We start from the raw sequence: 18,787 nt of genomic DNA on the forward strand, positions 1-18,787 counted from the left end.
GGAATTGAGAGACGGAATTGATCATATCCGATATGGACATCTTAGACGATCCAGCTAGTTGACATCAAATCAAGGCAAAAAACATAACCGAAGCGGAGTCATCATTAAGAACGTTTCTATTGAATATTGGAATGAACATGGTGTAGCATACATACAGACCCTGAATTCCTGTGCTGGAAATGTTCTCAACTCCATCTTCACTCCTGCACAAATCCCTATGTTAATAATGCCCCAGCAATGCACTCCAGTCGATATCAGTTCGCCAACGTACTTCCACATCTTCGGCAGTGAAATCTCATTCAGCATTTCACCAACTATTCACAATGCGGGCTTCAAACATTATGATCTTCCTTTCACCTACGATATCCGCGAATCGCCGAGCATCGACGAAGTCGCAGGATTGATTCTCAACAAGCAATTCGGTGGCGGAAGTGTGACTATGCCACACAAATTACACGTCCACAAGTACTGCACCGAGCAGACTGACACAGCCCGACTAATCGGAGCGATCAATACACTTGTGATCAAAGGCAGTGGTGAGAATCGCGCGATTATTGGCGACAATACCGATTGGTCCGGACTACACACGATCATTGCCAATTATTCGACAAAGACAAGGCAACAGCCAAATGTTGGACTAGTCATCGGTGCCGGAGGCGCATCCAGAGCTGCATTGTACTCCATGCATAGAGCTGGCATCCGACACATCTACATCATCAATCGTACAGTGTCAGTGTCCGAGAAAGTGAAGAAGGATTTTGCTTCCACTGTGAATGTCACCATTCTTCCAAATCTGCAGAATCTACCTCGCATGCCCGATGTCATCATTGGCACTGTTCCTGCTCACGTAACAATCGAAGATCAATTTGCCTCGATTTTCGGGCCCCGAGGTCTTTGCATTGAGATGTCTTACAAGCCCAGACAGACACCACTTTTGAATGTGGCACAAAGACATGAGGGCTGGGAAATCGTTACTGGAGTCGAGGTACTTCTCTCCCAGGCATACGACCAATTCCAACTTTGGACTGGTCGTGAGCCACCGAAGGAGAAGATGGTGGAGGCTGTTGCTGAGCATGAGCGAGAGCAAGCACGAAAGGAAAAGAACGCAATGCGATAGAGAAGGGTTTTGATCTAGAGAGCTTCGTTACATGAACAATATCAGACCCATTTCAGGAAAATCTCACCACTCCTTTGATCTCCTTGATAATGAAGTCGTATCTGTTGGAAACCATGATAATTGAGTGCAATGTTTATAGATCCCGCGGTATCTGGGAAGGTAGTGGAACGTGCTTTCCCTCCTTTAAAAAAGCTGACAATGGTTTTCGCATCGCTATTCAAATTATCATCAGGTTTTCTTCTGTACCCATGTTTGATATCCTTACTCGTCGCCAAGAGAACTATGCGCCCCGCAGATGGCGCCTGTATCGATTCGACAGTACCACTCATTATCTCCTCCTCGCCCTCAAAAAGGACCATCCACCAAACCAATTGAAACGGATGCTCGCATTGATCCCATAGTATTCGTGGAGCTGTTTGCGGGAACCTTTGGCATATTCATTCTCTCTGTTCTGATTTGGAAGGCGGGGAATTTCATTCGCTCATTTACAGAAGACAAGGTGCTGGCAGAAGGGAAATCACCACACACTCGATTTGCAAAGACTTGGTATGGCTGGGTCACCCTTGAAACACGCGAAAGAAACAGACTGTTCTTTCGCAAATTGTTCGCCAGGGTACGAGACTGGATGGCTTGGGAATCACCGAGAACGGATTATCAGTGGATATGGTGGGACCCCGGCCAGGAGGCGCTTCAGGCTCGACGCAAGGCTCAGCGACGGGAGAGGTGGTTGCCAAAATTCCTGTTAAGCTATGAATCGCCTCCAGCAGATGCGATCTGGAACCCGGGCCCACAAGCAGAGTGTCACGGCGCATTGTTCCCAGTGCCAGAGCACGATCAAGGTCTGTCGGCAGACATGGAAACGGTTCCCGTCGAGGAAAACGTCAATTCGTCTCCAAAAAACCCCTGGAGGACATCCGGCAAGAAGGAGAGCATGGGGATGTTGGTACCACCAGAAGCACATAGTCACAGTGATTCAAGATTCAGCGCTGAGACATCAGAAGAAGGAATGGAAAGCATTGTTTGGTGTGACGCAAGAACAAACATCTGCTCATCAACTGCATCACTTAATGGTGGAAAATACCCCATCCTGGAAGACACTTTTGTTGCTAAGCGGGAGGCATCTCAGTGGAGACATTCGAGTCGCAATAAAGGTACCTTGCATCTGGCACAACTTGATGGCCCCAGCGGGCCCGGAATAGCCAAACATCCTCCAGCTGTATACAAGGGTAACGAGGCCTCGAGAGACCGTTCACGACGAACAGCAGGTACATTGCGCCGTGGACATGCTCGGAGACATCGGATCTGGGCCGCAAAAATGCAGGTGCAAGCTGCGACGTCGTTCCTGAATGATCTGCGAGACTCGTCTGGTCCTCCTGGAACCCCAATCACCGAGATGCTGGCTAGTCTGATCTCAGAGCATGGTATCTCAGAGCAGACATTTTCAGATGGCATCTCAGAAGCACACATGAATAAAGGCAGCCAGCAGATGAAAAAATCTATTGGGAGAATCTCCCTTGCATTCCGACCAAGCATTGTGAGCAAAGGAATTTCATTTTCTGAAGATATCCCTACCAATGGAAGAACGCCCTTCTACCATACCTTACCGTCGCGGCTAAGCCCAATAATCGAGGTAACGCGGGACTCGGGGAATATACACTCTGTGCATGTTCCGCAGACAGCTTCTGGCAGACGCACCGTCTTTGACATCTGGCAAGACCAGGAAAGTCCTCACTCAAGATACTCAGAACATCGACTGTCGCAGTATCAAGCTTTAGAAGACAGCAGCATAGCTTGTGAAGAGCTGAGCGACTGGGAACTGAGGCTAATAGATAAGTTGGATCGAAAACTTGTATGGGTCTTCAACGAAACGACACCTGGTCAAAAGCCGTACCACTTCACTTTGCTCGCAAATCACTGGTTGAACCGAGAGACATGGGTAGTGATTGACCCCGTCTCAAGAGTGTCCACAGATGCACGAAGAAATAACGGCGACCCACGCTACAATGTCCCCTACCCAGAGCCAGAATTTGGCAACAAGCCAAAGTACCCCGATGTTGTACGGAAAAAAGCCCATACGCCCCGAATTGATTACTGGCGCGCCGCGATGAACCGGCAGAGAAAGGCTTCTGGAGTTCCGGACATCATACGCCCAAGGGAACTATATGAGGACTCTGCGGAAGAACCACCGGACGGTCATATTGACCCCGCGTGCTGGATCTTGCCAAAGCCGCCGCAGGGATTCGAGATGTCAACGAAGCAAAAGAATGCATGGTACGAGGGAGGCGCAGGATGGCAAGAACAACTTGACGACTGGCAGAGAGTTCGTCGAGGATATCGTCTTCGTAAAGCCCTGTTTGAGGGCCGAGTCAATCGGAATCGAGTGAAAGAGGTTGCCACAAATGTTAACAAATATTGTCGCCGTGAATCGCGTAAGGTGATCAAGCGGGATGAAAAAAAAAGCCACAACCAGCCTAAAAGTGTTAGGAGTTCGCTAAAGGCGGCCCTTGTTCATTCGTTCCTAGTATAGAGGAAAGATCTGGCATGTGATCTCTTCTTGTCTGATATCGTTACCTACGGTGACCGTTTTTCTATCTATAGATTCTTCCCGAGGGCCGATTGCTGAAGTGACATTCTTCTTTTGAACGATAATTGAATTGTGAAAAAATTGATCTAAGCGCTGGGTAATAGAACATGTGTAAATGGCGGCATCCTCTGTCAGAGCGGCCGCGTTTTCGCAATTGCCAAAAACTCCGGAAATCCTTCCAATGTTGTTTGAGCCCCGGCCATTGAATGCAAGAATAGCGGCGGGGCATCGGGTGTATAATACAAATCTGACTCTGAGTTCCCGTATTGGCGAGCCGTAGAGGGTGTGTCGGTTGTAAAAGTAGGGGAGGTCGTTTCGACGATAACTTAGAATCCAGGAGGGTTCACACGCTGGCTGACACGAGTCCACTTGGGCAGCTCTTGAAAAAAGCATAGCTGTTAATATGGCCACTGATACTCCACGAAAATATTGGAAAAATGCAATTCAGGAGCTGACATACTGTGAATGCCCTTGCGGTAGGACTTCTCCTTTTTGTCGAAGAGAGTGTACTTGTCCTTGGGCAGCATCTCCTCTTCACGGGGCATCTCCTTGTACCAACGCTCGACAGCCTTGGTGTTCTGACCATTCCGGGCTAGTGCAGCGCTGACGGTATCGACGACGCGGTCCACAGCGCGCAAGCGCTTGCGCTGCCGAGCCTTCTGAGGCGAAGAGAGGCGCCATGGGGTCTTCCTGTTCGTCGGAAAAGGTATTTGTCAGACTTTAACGCATCACGGAATGAATCGGATGTAAATCATACCAGAGAAGACCTCCGAATAGGGATTGGGTGGGCTTGAACATGTTGAGTTGATGATGCTGAGAAATGTTGAATCGGCGAAAATCGTGCTCGAAGTCGGAGTTGCAATTGGCCCGTGCGGTCGGTCGTATACTTGTAGCAACAACTTCTACTTTCGACAATTGACACCGGATCATTCTTCTATATAGGTGAAAATTTAATGTAATGAATATTGGCATGTATTATTGTATCTTTATAGCATGCTATTTACATATTAATGATCAAAATGGCATGAATCTGTGGTCCTAAACTTGCACGGTTTACCCCGGCTTCAGTCATGTGATCCCGATGGATAAACGTATTTTGCCGGGAAGTGATCTTTTGCTTTCCTCTCCTCCTTGTTCAGTTCTGTCTGAATTGGCCAGGCAAGCCGCTCCTTGACTCAAGTTGTTGTCTCTCGCCCGTCTGGGCCCGGTATATGGATTTTCTCTAGAGTCGCGTCCTTCCACTCAACACTATGGACTCCGGCGCGACGGGCGATGCCCCGTCTCTCCCTTGGCGGGCAATGTCCAACATGACGATGTGGGGTGTGGCCGGACTATGTCGCGCCTTCTTGTCGGGCTTGTGCAACGCTGATGCGCATGGTGCTGAGGCCTTCACGGAATTGCTGGACTCGAGGCGGGATCCTTCGCAAAGAACGAAAGGATTAATCACAGGTACTTCCCCAACACTACTCTTGAGTTGAGTATGCGCAATCGCTAATCACTCTGTTATCACTTTAGTATCGAACCATATCAGTGTGTACGTTTCATTTAAGGGCCTTAACAACGGGGTGCCTCGCTACATTTCAGCGCGCGGAAACAGCTAACAGCGTGTCGGAGCTAATAGTATGGACGATCCGTTGTTATGGGGAATTCTACCCCCTCGATTCTGGAATAAAAGATGGTCTTTCGGTAGCCACGATATCTGTTTCCAGACTAGGTGCGTTGGGAGAGCAGGATATTGGCTGGTGATCTATTACTTACTAGAGATACTCCGCAGACCACTGTCGTTTTTCTTCACCATGGGACAAGTGTTGCCAACACACCGTCTCCTTCATTCACCATTCGGTGGACTGGGCCAACCGGCTGTCACCGAGGCCATTCGATTATTGTCCAAGGGTCCCTTCCCCGTCGACCACCACCGCGCTACCCCCGAACGTCAGCACTACAGCCTCCAGAACGTCTGTGTTGATCCCTTCTCTGACCTGTCCGTCGCATACACAACCAACGGAGAGGATGCGCATCTAGCGCCTTCCGCATACTCATGCAATTCATACTCCTGGGTTCATATCTTCCCGGAAGGCAAGATCCACCAAGCACCGCGCAAGACCATGCGATACTTCAAATGGGGCGTGGCACGGCTCATTTTGGAGGCAAAGGAGTGCCCGGACGTGGTTCCGATGTGGATCGAAGGATTCGACAATATCATGCACGAGAGTCGAGAATTTCCCCGGTTCCTGCCTCGGCCAGGCAAGAAGGTCGATGTAACTTTTGGTCCAAAGGTCGACTCTGAAGCTGTCTTTGGGGATATGAGATCGCGCTGGCAGAAGTTGAAAACCAAGGTAGAAGCGTCGGATGCCCAGTCTCGAGATTTGCCTGTGGGCGTGCTAAGTGACGCGCTATTGCACAATAAGGAAGCTGTGGAGCTGCGCAAGGAGGTTACACGGAAGATCCGCAACCTGGTACTGGATGTACGAAGGTCCCGTGGCTTGCCAGATGAAGACCCTAAGGAGGGACTTGTGGAGACATGGCTTGAGGAAGGCCCTAAGCGAGAAGGGCATATGAAAGACGACTCGTGGATCAGAGATATTTGATCCAAAACTGTATATCAACATGTAAATAATGTACAAGATTCAATAGATTTTATGTTTCAAGCTGGCAGACCAGCGTCATAGCTTCCGATCTCGAACATCTGGACATTTCTGGAACTAGACCAATAGTTGAAGAGCGCCTGAGTTATCATAACTACTTACGGCCTTGGCTGATTATGCCCTGTTGACTTACCAGCTAGCTACGCCTCTTAAATAAATATGCTATGCAGTACATGAGTGTTCTTTGTTCTTTTTGATGTGGCCCCGGGACCCAACAGCAGGACTATTGAAAGTGGACGTCGATAATATCCTAAGTCTCATTTTTCATCAACGGACTAATCAAGTACAGTAAAATCACCTTGATTCTGTTCTTCTCCGTGATTATCTGCATATACGATTTCCGACAGAAATACACCCAATTATACTTGTCGGCACAAGCTACTGAGCGAAGCTAGAGAGAAGGGTATTTACGGTACGAAAGTGGAACGAAAGGAAGGATCGTTTCTAGATCTAGAACGCAGCCTTATAGCACATGAGTCACATGTGACTCACTGGCCCTGATACGAGACTAGGAATGTGGGGGCGATAACGATAAGGATGATCGGGTATATTGATTGTCTCATAGCCTCTTTTGCCTCCTAACATAGAACCCATTAAGTTTGCCTAGAAACTCCGGTCTCTATGCCAAAAAAGCACAGGACATCGCTATATACAAAACCAACCAACACACCACATCACACGCTCGCTTCGTCGAGAGCGAATGACAATGGTCGGTTTCAAGTTGTCAGTCCCACGAGGGGTCCGCAGGCTTCTACGGACGACTCATCCGTCAACGGCCTGATTGATCATTTGCGGCGTACGCAAGGAAATGTCTCAGGAACCTCTTCTTCCGCCTCTTCTCGTTCCTTCACATCGCAAAGATCTGTTCCACCAGCTTTGCGCGAAATCCTCGAACTTCCTGAACCTTCACAACCGCGCCCTCGACCTAACGCACGTACTCTGATCGGTGTACGCCCGCTACGTAGGGTTCCAGGTCCCCCACCACCAACAAGCTGGCTCACGGGAGACACCGATGGATCTCAAGGTTCTTCAACAAATGCCGGGTCCGATAGCATGTCCGAACATGAACAAATTCACCGTCTAGAAAGGCTACCTGGCGCTGTCTTCCCCAGACAAGACAGTCTCCAGCATTTTGTCATGGTTTCAATGGCCCGGAATTGGGCATGGCACGTGGACTATGATGGTCTGTACTTATCTCAGCTGCCTAGGCACATCAAGACGGCCCTTCTCAGCTACGTCGCTCAGCTCAGCCAGGAAGAGCCGCTGGCACCGTACACGAATGGACTAACTGCACTTTACCCGACAAGGGCAGAATATGCCAAAACTCATAGCGCGGAGTTAGAAGACGATGTTCTTGACACTGCCAATACAAATACTGCGGCTGAACGGCTTGACCTGAGCAATGCTCTAGGTCGCTGGTTATCGTTCAAGAAGCTGGATAAAATATTGCAAGTTTCCCACCCAGCAGACCTTTCGTCTGGGGATGCAACCGAGGGAAATGTACCAGATTCATGGGATAGCACCGAATATGAGACAGACAAAAGTGATATTCCTCGCTCTCTGGGCCAACAACTGCGCTTTGACAATCTCAAATACCTCTCTTTTGCGCATCCGCACAACTTTTCGGCTAACTGGCCGGAACTCGTGACCTTACTCTCTGACTTACCAACAATCACCCACCTCTCTTTGGCCTACTGGCCCTGTCCAAGCAATCATTCCCCCTCCCAGGCGCCCTCCCTAGTGCACTCTCTAGCAGACCGCAACAGCCCATCATCATACGAAGCAGCAGGAATCCTACGCCGACTCTCTCGCAGCACTTTCTGCCTCAAATGGCTAGACTTGGAAGGATGCTCTGACTGGCTCCATCTACTACCCTTGTGGACAGAATATCCCGAAGGCCTCAACGAAGCCCCTGTGGACTACGGCCCTGAGTGGAACACCTCCTGGCGAAACGTGGTTTCGCTCAACTTTGCACCTGGCTGGAATGTCAAGGTTCCAGATGCGCTCGAGGATCATATTCCAGGATCAACAGTCTCGTCTATTCTTGAGCCCGTCTTGCGTGAATATCGGCGGGATGTCAACCACTATGGGGCTAACGTATTCAGGGCCATGTCTGTATATCACTCCATCCGCGCGTATCGAGCAAATGACCGCGGGAAGGCAATACAGGCTGAGACTGGCAAGGAAGAGCTGGATCGGATGCAGGCCATTCTCAAGGGCATGCGTAGCCCTCCGGGGTAGCTTTGTTCTAACTCGTCTACAACTACTGATCCGATTCGGCGATATACTCGCATGCATAGCGTGGGTGAATGATGGTTTATGCATAGCCAAAACAAATTTATCAATCAAATGAAATTTCTGTACTCATTCCTATTTTTTTGTTCCATATAACTGTACAATGGTATCATAGCATGGATCCAAACATCCTCCAACCACTAAAATTTATCAGTATCAACTTTTATTTCCGACCCCGATTAAATGTCTTCAAAGGATCGACCCTCCCACCGGAAGACTTCTTGCCCTTGGCCTTAGCACGGTTATGATCTCTAGCCTTGCGGATTCGGTTCACGGTCGTCTTCCTGAAACCAACATATCCGACATCTTCTTTCGAGATACCCTTGCGCCCCTTGGCCGGCATCAAATACTCCGGCACGTGCTTCAAGTGTGACTGTACACGAGCGGCCCGCAATTCACCATCGTGACGCAGCTGGCGCAGCTCCTCTGGGTTCTCCTCGAAATGGCGCTTCAGCTTCTCGCTCTTAATAAGCTCTTGGCGAATCTCACGAGCACGGGCCTCCTGCACCGCAAGACGGGTGATAGCGCGCAGGGCGTCGGTCATACGGTAGCGGAAAGCATCAACCTGCTGCATTTCGAAGTGGTAAGGTCGGACCTCGTGGCCCATCTTGCCTTGGCGCTTGGTAATCTTAGCTAGGACAGTCTCATCCTTCTTGGCACTGCTAATTGAGGTCGGCTTGTGCTTGCCATATTGTTCCAGCGGGACGACGAAAGAGAGCGCCATGCCGGCCTTGCCAGCGCGACCGGTACGTCCAATGCGGTGGGTATAAGATTTCGCAGTGGATGGGAGGTCGAAGTTGAGGACACAGGCGACATTTTGGAAGTCGATACCGCGAGAGATGCCGTAGTCCTTTTCTTTGTTGGTCATCTTGCGGCGTTTCTCAGGTCGAGACTTCTTGTTGGTGGACTCCTCCTCCTCTTCGTCTTCACTAGAACCGATTTCCTCTTTCTCTTCCTTCTCCTCCTCCTTCTCCTCTTCCTCCTCGATAACTTCGGGGACCTTCTTGCTTGATTTGGCGGTTCCCATAACCTCCTGGTCGTCTGCAGCAATAATGATATCGTAGATGCCCTTGTTGAATTCCTCGACGACGTGTAGTCGGGAATTGATGGGAAGTTCTGAGTTAAGTACACAGCTCTTGATACCGAATTGTTCGAGGAAAAGCTTCACGCGGTAGCATCGGTCCACGTCGTGCACGAAAATGATGACCTTTCCCTTAACCAGCTGTAGCTTGAAAATAACATATGTGAGAAGGAACTTTTCATCTTCAGCACACTTCACCACAAATTGGCTGACTTCAGCGCCCTTCTCTTCCTTGTCCTCGAGCTTCAGGATAACCGGGCTACGGCAGAACAGACTCTTCAAAGCATCCACCTCGGAAGTAAGGGTGGCACTCATGAGAAAAGTCTGAACTCCACGTGGGATAGCCTTAGATAGGGCATTGATATCATCGTCGTATCCGTAAGACAGAACCAAATCGGCTTCATCGATCACCAAGTGTGTAAGTTTCTCGAGCGACAGAGCCGAGTTATTGACATTGGTGAGAACTCGGGTAGGTGTAGAGATAACCAAGTCCGGGAAATCGGCGAGCATAGTCCGCTGCACAGCGTCGGAAACTTTCTGGGTCAAGTTGATGGATCGGACATCCTTTCCGCAGAAAGTGGTGAAGGAGGTGACGACTTTTTGGACCTGCTCAGCAAGCTCGCGAGTGGGAACGAGGATGAGACCAGTGGTCGCTTTCAATGTGGGGTCAATCTAGTTCCATGCAATCAGTTTTTTGGTCTAAGTACTGCGGGTATCCGATTTGACTGACAGATTTTTGTTGTAAAATGGCTTGGAGGACAGGAAGAACATATGCGGCGGTTTTGCCGGAACCAGTCTTTGCACGAGCTGATCTCTGTTAGTACAGACTCAAAAGTCTGATAGGAGTTCCATAATTGCTCACCCAGAATATCCTTTCCTTCGAGGGCCAGCGGGATGGCCTTTGCCTGCACGAGAGTAGGCGTGGAGAACTTTTCTTTGATCAAGGCCTGGCGCAGTCGCGGATCCAACCCAAGGGCTTCGAAGTCAAGTTCCTGCTCCTCTGCGCCCGTAGGCTCGGGAGAAGGAACATCGTTGGCATCAAGTTTGCGCTTCATGTTGTTTGATATGCTGTTTGAACTCCAGAAGAGAGACCTTAATTTGCTTGATTTGGGAAATTTCGGCGGGCGGTGAGATTTTCCAGGGTTTTCTGGGCGGTCAAGGATTTTATCGTGCTGACTCAGCTAGTCATGTCCCAATGCGGGAAAAACGAAACACAACTCTTCCTGCAGGCAGACTTTTACTTTTATGTGCTATATTTGAGATAGAAGTTCATGTTAATCCATTGCAATACTTAAGACTATATCGCAGCCATATTGCTGGTATAATACATGGTGTTGGTTGTTATTTGATGAGAAAATAGCAACCTATCAATTGTCGAAGCAGGCACCAATTAATCACAATGTTATAGACACAACTCCGCCAAATGTGATGTTAATTGAATGAATGTACATTGAATTCTCCTGCCAAGTAACTGTCAAAAAATGAGTTATTCAATTATAATTATCTAACAATATATGACCCACTGGTTCACTTTTGAACTCAGCCTTGGTGTAAGCAAGGAATTATCCAGACAGCCCTGGGTAATCCAGACGACTGGTAAAACCATCACATTTTGCTCTACTGTTTGGGCCTTTTCAAAGTTTAGTAGAGGTGTCGGGGCCAGCTGTTTATCAGGCTTGGCCGTTTGTAACTCAAGTGGCTATTTGGTCATCAGGCTTGTTAGACTTGCTAACTGGTAGACAACCCCACATGTAGATCATTGTGTGCTTGTTATGATCAACGCCAGACCTTGCTACTGTCTGGCCACTATAGTTGATAGCAGGGCTGATCATAATCAGTTTCCATACTTGTCATATCAGAACTGATCTCACTCGCAGGCACCAACAACATCCCTTATGCTCTTTGACCACAAACCTCCACCGGACGTTACTTTTTGGCTCTTGATTATTACCTTGAGTATATTCTCGATCGAAGCTGGTCCCATGTGGCTTATGATTTTTCATGGAAAGCCCAGTATGTTCATGCCAAAGTATTGCGAGTATCACAAAGCTTAATACAATTTGGAGAAGCAACGAAATGTATCTAATGGGAGAGACGCAGCGCAGTGGCGTGAGCGAAAATGGTCTTTCTTTGCGAAATGGACACAAGATATTGACTACGCATCTGATTCGTCTTCCGATCAAACTTCTACCCTTGATACCAGCAGGCTATCCCTGGCAGAATCGGGAGTATATTTACCATGCTAGGAAAAAACCATACTCCACAAGCATCTCTGAGAGCTTGTTGAACGGCATCTTGTTTTCGTGTACTAAAACCATCTCTGAGAGCGCGTCAGTATTTTTCCAGGTGGGAAAGCGCTTGACTACATCCCACGACACAAGAATGGATATAAAACATATTTGCATGGAGCTCAAACTCCAGGACTCGCGCTTCGCCAATTGTACAAACACCCCGCACCATCTGGGAACTGAAAACGCGCATAACGATTAGCAGGAAGCTTATATCTAATTTCTGCGCGAGCTTTCAGAGGAACCCCTCCCAGACCCACTGTATACTCCTGAACTCGAAGATTGATCGCATATTATGAGCCCAGATACTTTTCATGATCATTTTGGCACGGCTGCTTTACTAACATGGTCATATAATGAAGAACCTAGAGCACAAGCTCGCCGAGTAATCACAATTCTAAGAGTCGGGTCTTGGCTAGCGGTTAATTTCGTTAAATCTCACCGGGTTTCTAATTCTCCTTCATGAGCATATGTGTTTCCGAAGGAAGCGCTTGGAGCCGGGTAATCTGACAATGAAACCTAAATCTACAGCTGGGGCCTCTACAGCTAAGATGCAGTCATCGTCAACACACGGCAATATTCTCCCAAGATACGAGAATAGCCCTTTTGGTAAATGATGTACAGACGCGGCTTTATTGCTATAGTAGCGAAGAGGGTCAATAGTTGAAGTGACTTGCAGCTGTTTTTAGGAGAAAGAAGATTCTCATCTTTTATCCGGAAAATCTCGGGGTTGAGGCAACAGAGGATATCCTCGGGTGGGCCTATGATGTCGTAGTCCGATACCCGGAACGCGCATGTGCTTAATTTGATCAGCACGGATATCTACAGGTTGAGTGAACCAACACTTTTCTTCTTTTCCATATAGGATTCCAAGCTCTAGGGTACTTTATACATATTCTGTTCATCACTCAAAACCTCTTCTCGGCTTGCCGCCCGCACCCCGCAATGGTTTCTCTCAATGAACAGCTCACGACATTGGTCGAAAACTACACAGCTTGTGATGTAAGTCCTTTAATTTAGAGCTAAATGATTTTCTATCGGTTTAAACTTTATTCTAACGTCCGACTCACAGATATCTGACGCCCTACTCAAGCTGCAGAAGGTAGCAGAGGGCACCGCACCACGAGCAGGATACTTAGCCGATCTCAGTAAGAAAGCGTTGATCTAAGAGAGAAACAATATCTTTAAATACATCAACATTTCTTACTAACGGTCCAATAGCCCCCTTCTCCCCAATAACCGGAAGAAACGACACAGCGCAGAAGATCGCCGCTCCAGCAACTACATTCAAGTTCCTCAATAAGGGCGATAGTCCACCAGCCATCGCGAATGAGAATCCTGATAAACATGGTTTCCCGCCTGGTAAGCACTGGGTAGATTATGCAGGCGACTTCCAGGATGCGGACCCAGCCAATGCGGGGTCCATTATTGTGATTGAACAGCCAGATGAGCAGTACTGTGCTGTGACAGGTGGTATTATGGCAACGAGGATGAAGTTCCTGGGTATCAAGGCTGCTGTTGTAGGTGGCCGAGTGCGAGATTTGAGGGAGTTGCAGGGCACAGAGCTTCCGGTGAGTTTTTGTCTTGAAGTATTATACTTTGATTCAAACTCCCTTCCTATATAGGTATTTGATACTGACCAATCATCTCTAGATATGGGCGCGTGCGACTTCGACCGTCGGCACAGGTGCTGAAGCCAAAGCTGCCGTGCGCGATGTGCCCATCTCTGTCGGAGGAATTACTGTATCACCGGTAAGTTGTGACAACTCTTATATTGGAAAACTTGAATGATATAAATTGATTTGGTTATTTATAGGGAGATATTATCTTCTGTGATCCGATGGAAGGAGTGGTCGCTATTCCACGCGATTTACTGGGCGCCGTCCTCGAGATCATGCCGAAATTGATCAATATGGATGAACAGGCAAAGGAGGCCGTGGCACAAGGAATGAGCGTCACAGATGCCTTCAAGAAGTTCCGAGCATAGAGCCCGGGTCAACTATGAAGGCAACTTTGTATATACTAATGTACAGAGATTACCAAAGAATTCGAAGCATAAGCGAGTGCAATCTTGGAAGGTGAAATGGAAACTATGTCATTCTGTCGTGGTATCTAGCTATTTAATACATCAGAAGAAGATGCGGACGAAAATGGGTCCAACCGCTGTGAAAGGTAATATAATAGTATGGTATGTCGTTTACTCGGCCACCCAGACAGCGGCCATTCCCATACCAGTACCAACGCACATACTGGTGACACCGATCTTCTTGTTTGTCCGCTTGAGCTCAGTCAACAGCGTGCTCACTTGGCGGGAACCGGTGCAGCCGAGAGGGTGACCAAAGGCAATAGCACCACCCTTGGGGTTGATCTTCTCGACGGGCAGACCAAGCTCGTTGATACACCACACGCACTGGGAAGCAAAGGCCTCGTTGATCTCGAAGATGTCGACATCATCCTTGGTGATACCAGCCTTCTCCAGAGCAACGGGGATGGCCTTCCAGGGACCAACACCCATAAGCAGCGGCTTAACACCAACAATGCTAGCAGAAACGTACTTTCCAATGATCTTCTGGCCGAGACGCTCAGCGGTGGAACGCTTCATCAGCAGAACGGCGGCGGCACCGTCGGAGATCTGGGAGGCGTTACCAGCGTGGATGGAACCATCCTTGGCGAATGCGGGGCGGATCTTGGCCAGAGACTCGACGGTCATGCCCTTGCGGATACCGTCATCCTCCTGGACGGTGATGGTCTTCTCATCACCGGTCTTAGGGTCGGTCCACTTGACATCGAGAGGGGCAATCTCCTCCTTGAACAGACCAGCAGCCTGGGCCTTCTCGGCCTTTTGGTATGAGGCAGCAGCGAAAGCATCCTGGGAAGCACGGCTAATATTGCGATCCTTGGCCATGTCCTCAGAGAGGACACCCATGGGAACCTTGCAGTTGGCGGACTCTTGGTGGTTCTCGAGGAGATCGGAGAATTCGGTAACGGCACCCGGGCTAGAAAAAGGCATGTTAGAATTGTTCCTACAGAGAACAGAAGGGCTATTCATGGTACTCACCCATACTGGGAGGACATGCTCTCGACACCGGCACCAATACCAACTTCGATCATGTCGGACTTAATAGCATTGGCAATATCAATGATAGCCTGCAGACCACTTGAGCACTGGCGGTTCAAGGCCTTGACTGCGGTGGTCTCGGGGAAGCCAGCCACGAGAGCAGCAGCACGGAACTCGGTAGCACCACCACCGGGAGGGAGAACGGAGCCAACAGCAACATCTTCCACAGCCTTGGGGTCGATACCACTTTTAGCAATAAGAGCCTTGAACACACCAGTCAGGATATCAGCGGCAGCGGTATCCTTGAATCCACCCTTGCCGCCCTTGGTCAAAGCGGAGCGGAGGGCGCATGTGACAACAATATCATCGGGGTGCTTCTCAGTCAAGCCAGCGGCTCCCCTCTTGCCACTGAAGTGGGAGGAAACTTGAGACAGGCGATCTTGGGCTGTGAGATTTCAGTCAGCATGAAGTCTTGTCTAAATGTGTTTGTTAATTCCGGCTTGCTAGAAAATACATACCGGAAGACATGACGTCAAAGAAGAGTGGTGGAATATGGGGTTCGGGGAAGGTGGAGAAAATCTGGGGGGCTAAAAATGCGGGAGGAAAGAAGAACAGAATTTCACGATGCCGGATGGGGTCTCTTTTATAAAGTAGACTGTGACACTCGGTGGTACTGCCCTTGTTGCAAGCTCGCCGATGCTGCTCACGCCGCAGAGGAGCCGAGGTCCATCGGATCATGGTTGTTCCGGTCGGATGTTGTGTCATTTAAGGTCACGTGGAGATGAGTGATCGCATGTGAACCAGACTGAAGACCCACTTTCAGCATGTGCGCCGAGCTATATGCTGTACGCACGGGGTATACTGTAGTCCATAACTACGTAACTGGTTTTTGTTTGTCATGCTTCTATCCTACCGTCAGTGCTTACTGAGTAAAAAGGTCATTTTCGCCAAATACTATCCCCACTGACTCGTAGCCACTGATAAGAGAGAAGGTCCCAGGCCTATCTATCTACATTGAGAAGTAGGCCCCGGGACTTTCCACATTATCGAAAGATACATAGGGTTTATTATATGAAAGAATACTGTCTAGAATCCCCAGTTTCTCAAGTTCTTCATCTATAAGCCCAAATTTTTGGCGGTGTATACAACACTTACAAGGGCTTTGAATAGTGCCTTGTGCCACTTATTTTTCTGCTTTTCTCGAAGATGCCAAGTGGTTTTCTGGCGCGCCTTCTTGTATGATGTCTCCAATAAGTGTTAGAGGAGGCTTGGATAAATTGAAGAGCAGTCGCCAGGAGAAATGAAGCTCTCCCGAGGTCTTAATAATCCTGCATTACACCTCTTATCCATAAAATCTGTCTTCTTTCGATGATTGTTTATCGTTTTTTCGACTCTCCTTGACTTACACGAAAGATAGATTCGGCAGAATTAGTCTGTAAAGATCTCCAAAAGAGCTTTCAAGCCATTTGTCGTAGTCAAAAACGCCTACTTTCACGTATTTCTATGCGCATAACCCTATTGAACATCTATCTTGGGAAAAGAATATAGGCTTAGTCACATTAGTATTGCAGGTGTGAGCCCTTCAATCAGAAATACGGAACTAAAATAGTGTCAGAAATACCTAGTGAAGGAGGCAAACTATACTGGATTTACAATAATGGACAGTTACAACAATGAATAGAAGACATAAAATGCATCAATTGCTACCGACTGTACATGAAAGGAAAGAACCTAGACGCGACAGGAATGGGATTGAACAGGTATAAGGAAATCGGGGAAATATGGAGACAACCTCCCTCGCTGGCAGGACGTACACATTACCAGCCTAGAAAAGGGAGATCTAAGAGAGATCTAGTTTGTGTAGAGGAAAAAACTGACCTGTTCCTGCGTCGTTTTTGGGAGACAAAGGTGGAGGGAGAACAAGGAGGGATGGAGATTGAAGGTGGAGACAGCAGGTGAAGAAAGAGCATTTTTGTTTACATGCCAGGGGAGATCAACTTGCCCTCAGCACGGCTCTCGGGCTTCCAGCCACCAGCGAAGGGGGCAGCACCGAGCTCCTTCTCGTAATCGCGGATGCGGGCCTCCAGCTCAGGGCGGAAGTGGCGGATCAGACCCTGGATAGGCCAGGCGAAGGCCTCACCCAGAGCACAGATAGTGTGACCCTCAACCTGCTTGGTAAGCTCCTGGAGCATGTCGATCTCACGCTCACGGGCGTTACCAGTCTCCAAACGCTGCATCATCTGCATAGTCCACTTGCTGCCCTCACGGCAGGGAGTGCACTGTCCACAGGACTCGTGCTTGTAGAAGGTAGACAGGCGGGAGATGGCACGAACAATATCAGTGGACTTGTCCATGACAATGACGGCGGCCGTACCCAGACCAGTCTGCGAGTCCTTAAGGGCATCGAAGTCCATCAGCTGGTTGTCGGCGACAGACTTGGGGATGACGGGAGTCGAAGAGCCACCGGGAATGACGGCGAGCAGGTTGTCCCAACCACCACGAACACCTCCACAGTGCTTCTCGATCAAGTCGCGCAGAGAGATGGACATCTCCTCCTCAACAGTGACGGGGTTGTTGACGTGGCCAGAGATACAGAACAGTTTGGTACCAGCGTTACGTTCACGACCGAAAGACGAGAACCAGTTAGCACCACGGCGGACGATGGTGGGGACGACGGCGACGGTCTCGACGTTGGTGACGGTGCTAGGGCAGCCGAACAGACCGACGGCAGCGGGGAATGGGGGCTTGAGACGGGGCTTGCCAGCCTTGCCCTCGATGGACTCAATCAGCGAGGTCTCCTCACCGCAGACGTAGGCGCCCATTCCACGGTGGATGTAGACATCGAAATCGTAACCGGTACCGCAGGCGTTCTTGCCGATTAAGCCGTTCTCGTAGGCCTCGTTGATGGCCTTCTGGAGGACGGTCGCCTCGTGGTAGAACTCGCCACGGATGTAGATGTAGGCGGCATTGGCGTTCATGGCACGACCCACAACCAAGCAACCCTCAATCAACTTCTGAGGGTCCTTGCGCATAATCTCACGATCCTTGCAGGTACCGGGCTCACCCTCATCAGCGTTGATGACCAGGTAACGGGGTCGGGGGTCCTTGTCCCAATCCTTGAAGTTCATGAATGACTAAATTGAGAGGCCACAACGGTTAGATGAAAAGAGTTACTCCCCACGCAATTGAGAGACCCAAGGGATCCTTTCAATGTCCAACTTACGTATTTCAGTCCCGAAGGGAAGCCAGCACCACCACGGCCACGGAGACCGGAAGCCTTGATCTCGGAAATGAGCTGCAATTGAATGTATCAGCACACCGTTTCTCGTTGCATCCGACCAATCCGGACGATCTTGAACGAGTCTACCCACCCAGTCATGGCCCTTCAAGACCATATCCTTTGTCCGGTGCCAGTCACCATACTTCATTGCCGACTTGAGATCTGCGCCATGGTGTCCGTAAAGGTTGGTGAAGATGCGGTCCTGGTCCTGAAGTCCGCCATAGTGCTTGACGGGAGGAGCCTCTTGCACGGTCGCGAAGGAGCGGGCGGCCGCTCCCTGGGCGCGGAGGGAGCGGGTCGAGAGGTGGGAGAGGGAGGAAGTGGAGGGAGCCGCCGCTCTGGATATCATGATGGCGGATTGACAGCTGTGTGGTGCAGAGGGTCAAGCGGGCATGGAAAGAGGGAAGGGGGAGCTCGCGGTAATTAGCAATTCCTGCGT

General features: G+C 49.4%; 9 protein-coding genes across 9 annotated transcripts; 5 read left to right on the forward strand and 4 right to left on the reverse strand.

Annotated features, from left to right (window-relative positions):
* Nucleotides 1–226: 226 nt before the first annotated feature.
* N7503_009619 (shikimate dehydrogenase family protein) lies at nucleotides 227–1,117 on the forward strand (the record flags this gene model as incomplete). The annotated part of the gene is made up of 1 exon (XM_057069165.1): nucleotides 227–1,117. The coding sequence occupies one exon, from the start codon at nucleotides 227–229 to the stop codon at nucleotides 1,115–1,117; it is 891 nt and encodes a 296-aa protein (XP_056915776.1).
* A 295-nt stretch (nucleotides 1,118–1,412) lies between these two features.
* On the forward strand, nucleotides 1,413–3,644 carry N7503_009620 (uncharacterized protein; the record flags this gene model as incomplete). Its single annotated transcript, XM_057069166.1, has 1 exon — nucleotides 1,413–3,644. One exon carries the CDS (start codon nucleotides 1,413–1,415, stop codon nucleotides 3,642–3,644), a length of 2,232 nt encoding a protein of 743 aa, XP_056915777.1.
* A 383-nt stretch (nucleotides 3,645–4,027) lies between these two features.
* On the reverse strand, nucleotides 4,028–4,499 carry N7503_009621 (mitochondrial 54S ribosomal protein mL60; the record flags this gene model as incomplete). Its single annotated transcript, XM_057069167.1, has 3 exons — nucleotides 4,028–4,080; nucleotides 4,162–4,391; nucleotides 4,459–4,499. 3 exons carry the CDS (start codon nucleotides 4,497–4,499, stop codon nucleotides 4,028–4,030), a joined length of 324 nt encoding a protein of 107 aa, XP_056915778.1.
* Nucleotides 4,500–4,951: 452 nt separating this feature from the next.
* N7503_009622 (tafazzin) lies at nucleotides 4,952–6,289 on the forward strand (the record flags this gene model as incomplete). The annotated part of the gene is made up of 4 exons (XM_057069168.1): nucleotides 4,952–5,150; nucleotides 5,217–5,235; nucleotides 5,323–5,415; nucleotides 5,476–6,289. The coding sequence occupies 4 exons, from the start codon at nucleotides 4,952–4,954 to the stop codon at nucleotides 6,287–6,289; spliced, it is 1,125 nt and encodes a 374-aa protein (XP_056915779.1).
* A 678-nt stretch (nucleotides 6,290–6,967) lies between these two features.
* Nucleotides 6,968–8,587, forward strand: N7503_009623 (uncharacterized protein; the record flags this gene model as incomplete). The annotated part of the gene is made up of 1 exon (XM_057069169.1): nucleotides 6,968–8,587. The coding sequence occupies one exon, from the start codon at nucleotides 6,968–6,970 to the stop codon at nucleotides 8,585–8,587; it is 1,620 nt and encodes a 539-aa protein (XP_056915780.1).
* Nucleotides 8,588–8,804: 217 nt separating this feature from the next.
* Nucleotides 8,805–10,894, reverse strand: dbp9 (ATP-dependent DNA/RNA helicase; the record flags this gene model as incomplete). The annotated part of the gene is made up of 3 exons (XM_057069170.1): nucleotides 8,805–10,394; nucleotides 10,453–10,529; nucleotides 10,585–10,894. Coding segments are annotated over 3 exons (1,977 nt in total), but the record flags the coding sequence as incomplete, so codon positions are not given.
* A 2,061-nt stretch (nucleotides 10,895–12,955) lies between these two features.
* On the forward strand, nucleotides 12,956–13,997 carry N7503_009625 (RraA family protein; the record flags this gene model as incomplete). Its single annotated transcript, XM_057069171.1, has 5 exons — nucleotides 12,956–13,012; nucleotides 13,083–13,158; nucleotides 13,232–13,581; nucleotides 13,664–13,762; nucleotides 13,827–13,997. The coding sequence occupies 5 exons, from the start codon at nucleotides 12,956–12,958 to the stop codon at nucleotides 13,995–13,997; spliced, it is 753 nt and encodes a 250-aa protein (XP_056915782.1).
* A 196-nt stretch (nucleotides 13,998–14,193) lies between these two features.
* On the reverse strand, nucleotides 14,194–15,806 carry N7503_009626 (3-ketoacyl-coA thiolase peroxisomal A precursor; the record flags this gene model as incomplete). The annotated part of the gene is made up of 3 exons (XM_057069172.1): nucleotides 14,194–15,006; nucleotides 15,069–15,513; nucleotides 15,587–15,806. The coding sequence occupies 3 exons, from the start codon at nucleotides 15,804–15,806 to the stop codon at nucleotides 14,208–14,210; spliced, it is 1,464 nt and encodes a 487-aa protein (XP_056915783.1). The 3' UTR covers nucleotides 14,194–14,207.
* A 1,195-nt stretch (nucleotides 15,807–17,001) lies between these two features.
* N7503_009627 (NADH-quinone oxidoreductase subunit NuoF) lies at nucleotides 17,002–18,781 on the reverse strand. Its single transcript, XM_057069173.1, has 3 exons — nucleotides 18,440–18,781; nucleotides 18,292–18,363; nucleotides 17,002–18,202 (listed from the first exon to the last, which is right to left on the reverse strand). The coding sequence occupies exons 1-3, from the start codon at nucleotides 18,695–18,697 to the stop codon at nucleotides 17,045–17,047; spliced, it is 1,488 nt and encodes a 495-aa protein (XP_056915784.1). The 5' UTR covers nucleotides 18,698–18,781; the 3' UTR covers nucleotides 17,002–17,044.
* Between the last annotated feature and the right edge of the window lie 6 nt (nucleotides 18,782–18,787).

The sequence above is a fragment of the Penicillium pulvis genome, assembly GCF_028828015.1.
Source record: "Penicillium pulvis strain IBT 33274 chromosome Unknown scaffold_8_segment0_segment0, whole genome shotgun sequence".
Classification (NCBI taxonomy): Eukaryota; Fungi; Ascomycota; class Eurotiomycetes; order Eurotiales; family Aspergillaceae; genus Penicillium; species Penicillium pulvis.

Coding starts and splice junctions, on each gene's coding strand:
- N7503_009627 (XM_057069173.1), bottom strand. CDS start 18,697: ATGATATCCAGAGCGGCGGCTCCCTCCACTTCCTCCCTCTCCCACCTC. Junction 18,364..18,439: donor TCTTGAAGGGCCATGACTGG/GTGGGTAGACTC, acceptor ATTCAATTGCAG/CTCATTTCCGAGATCAAGGC. Junction 18,203..18,291: donor TCCCTTCGGGACTGAAATAC/GTAAGTTGGACA, acceptor CTCTCAATTTAG/TCATTCATGAACTTCAAGGA.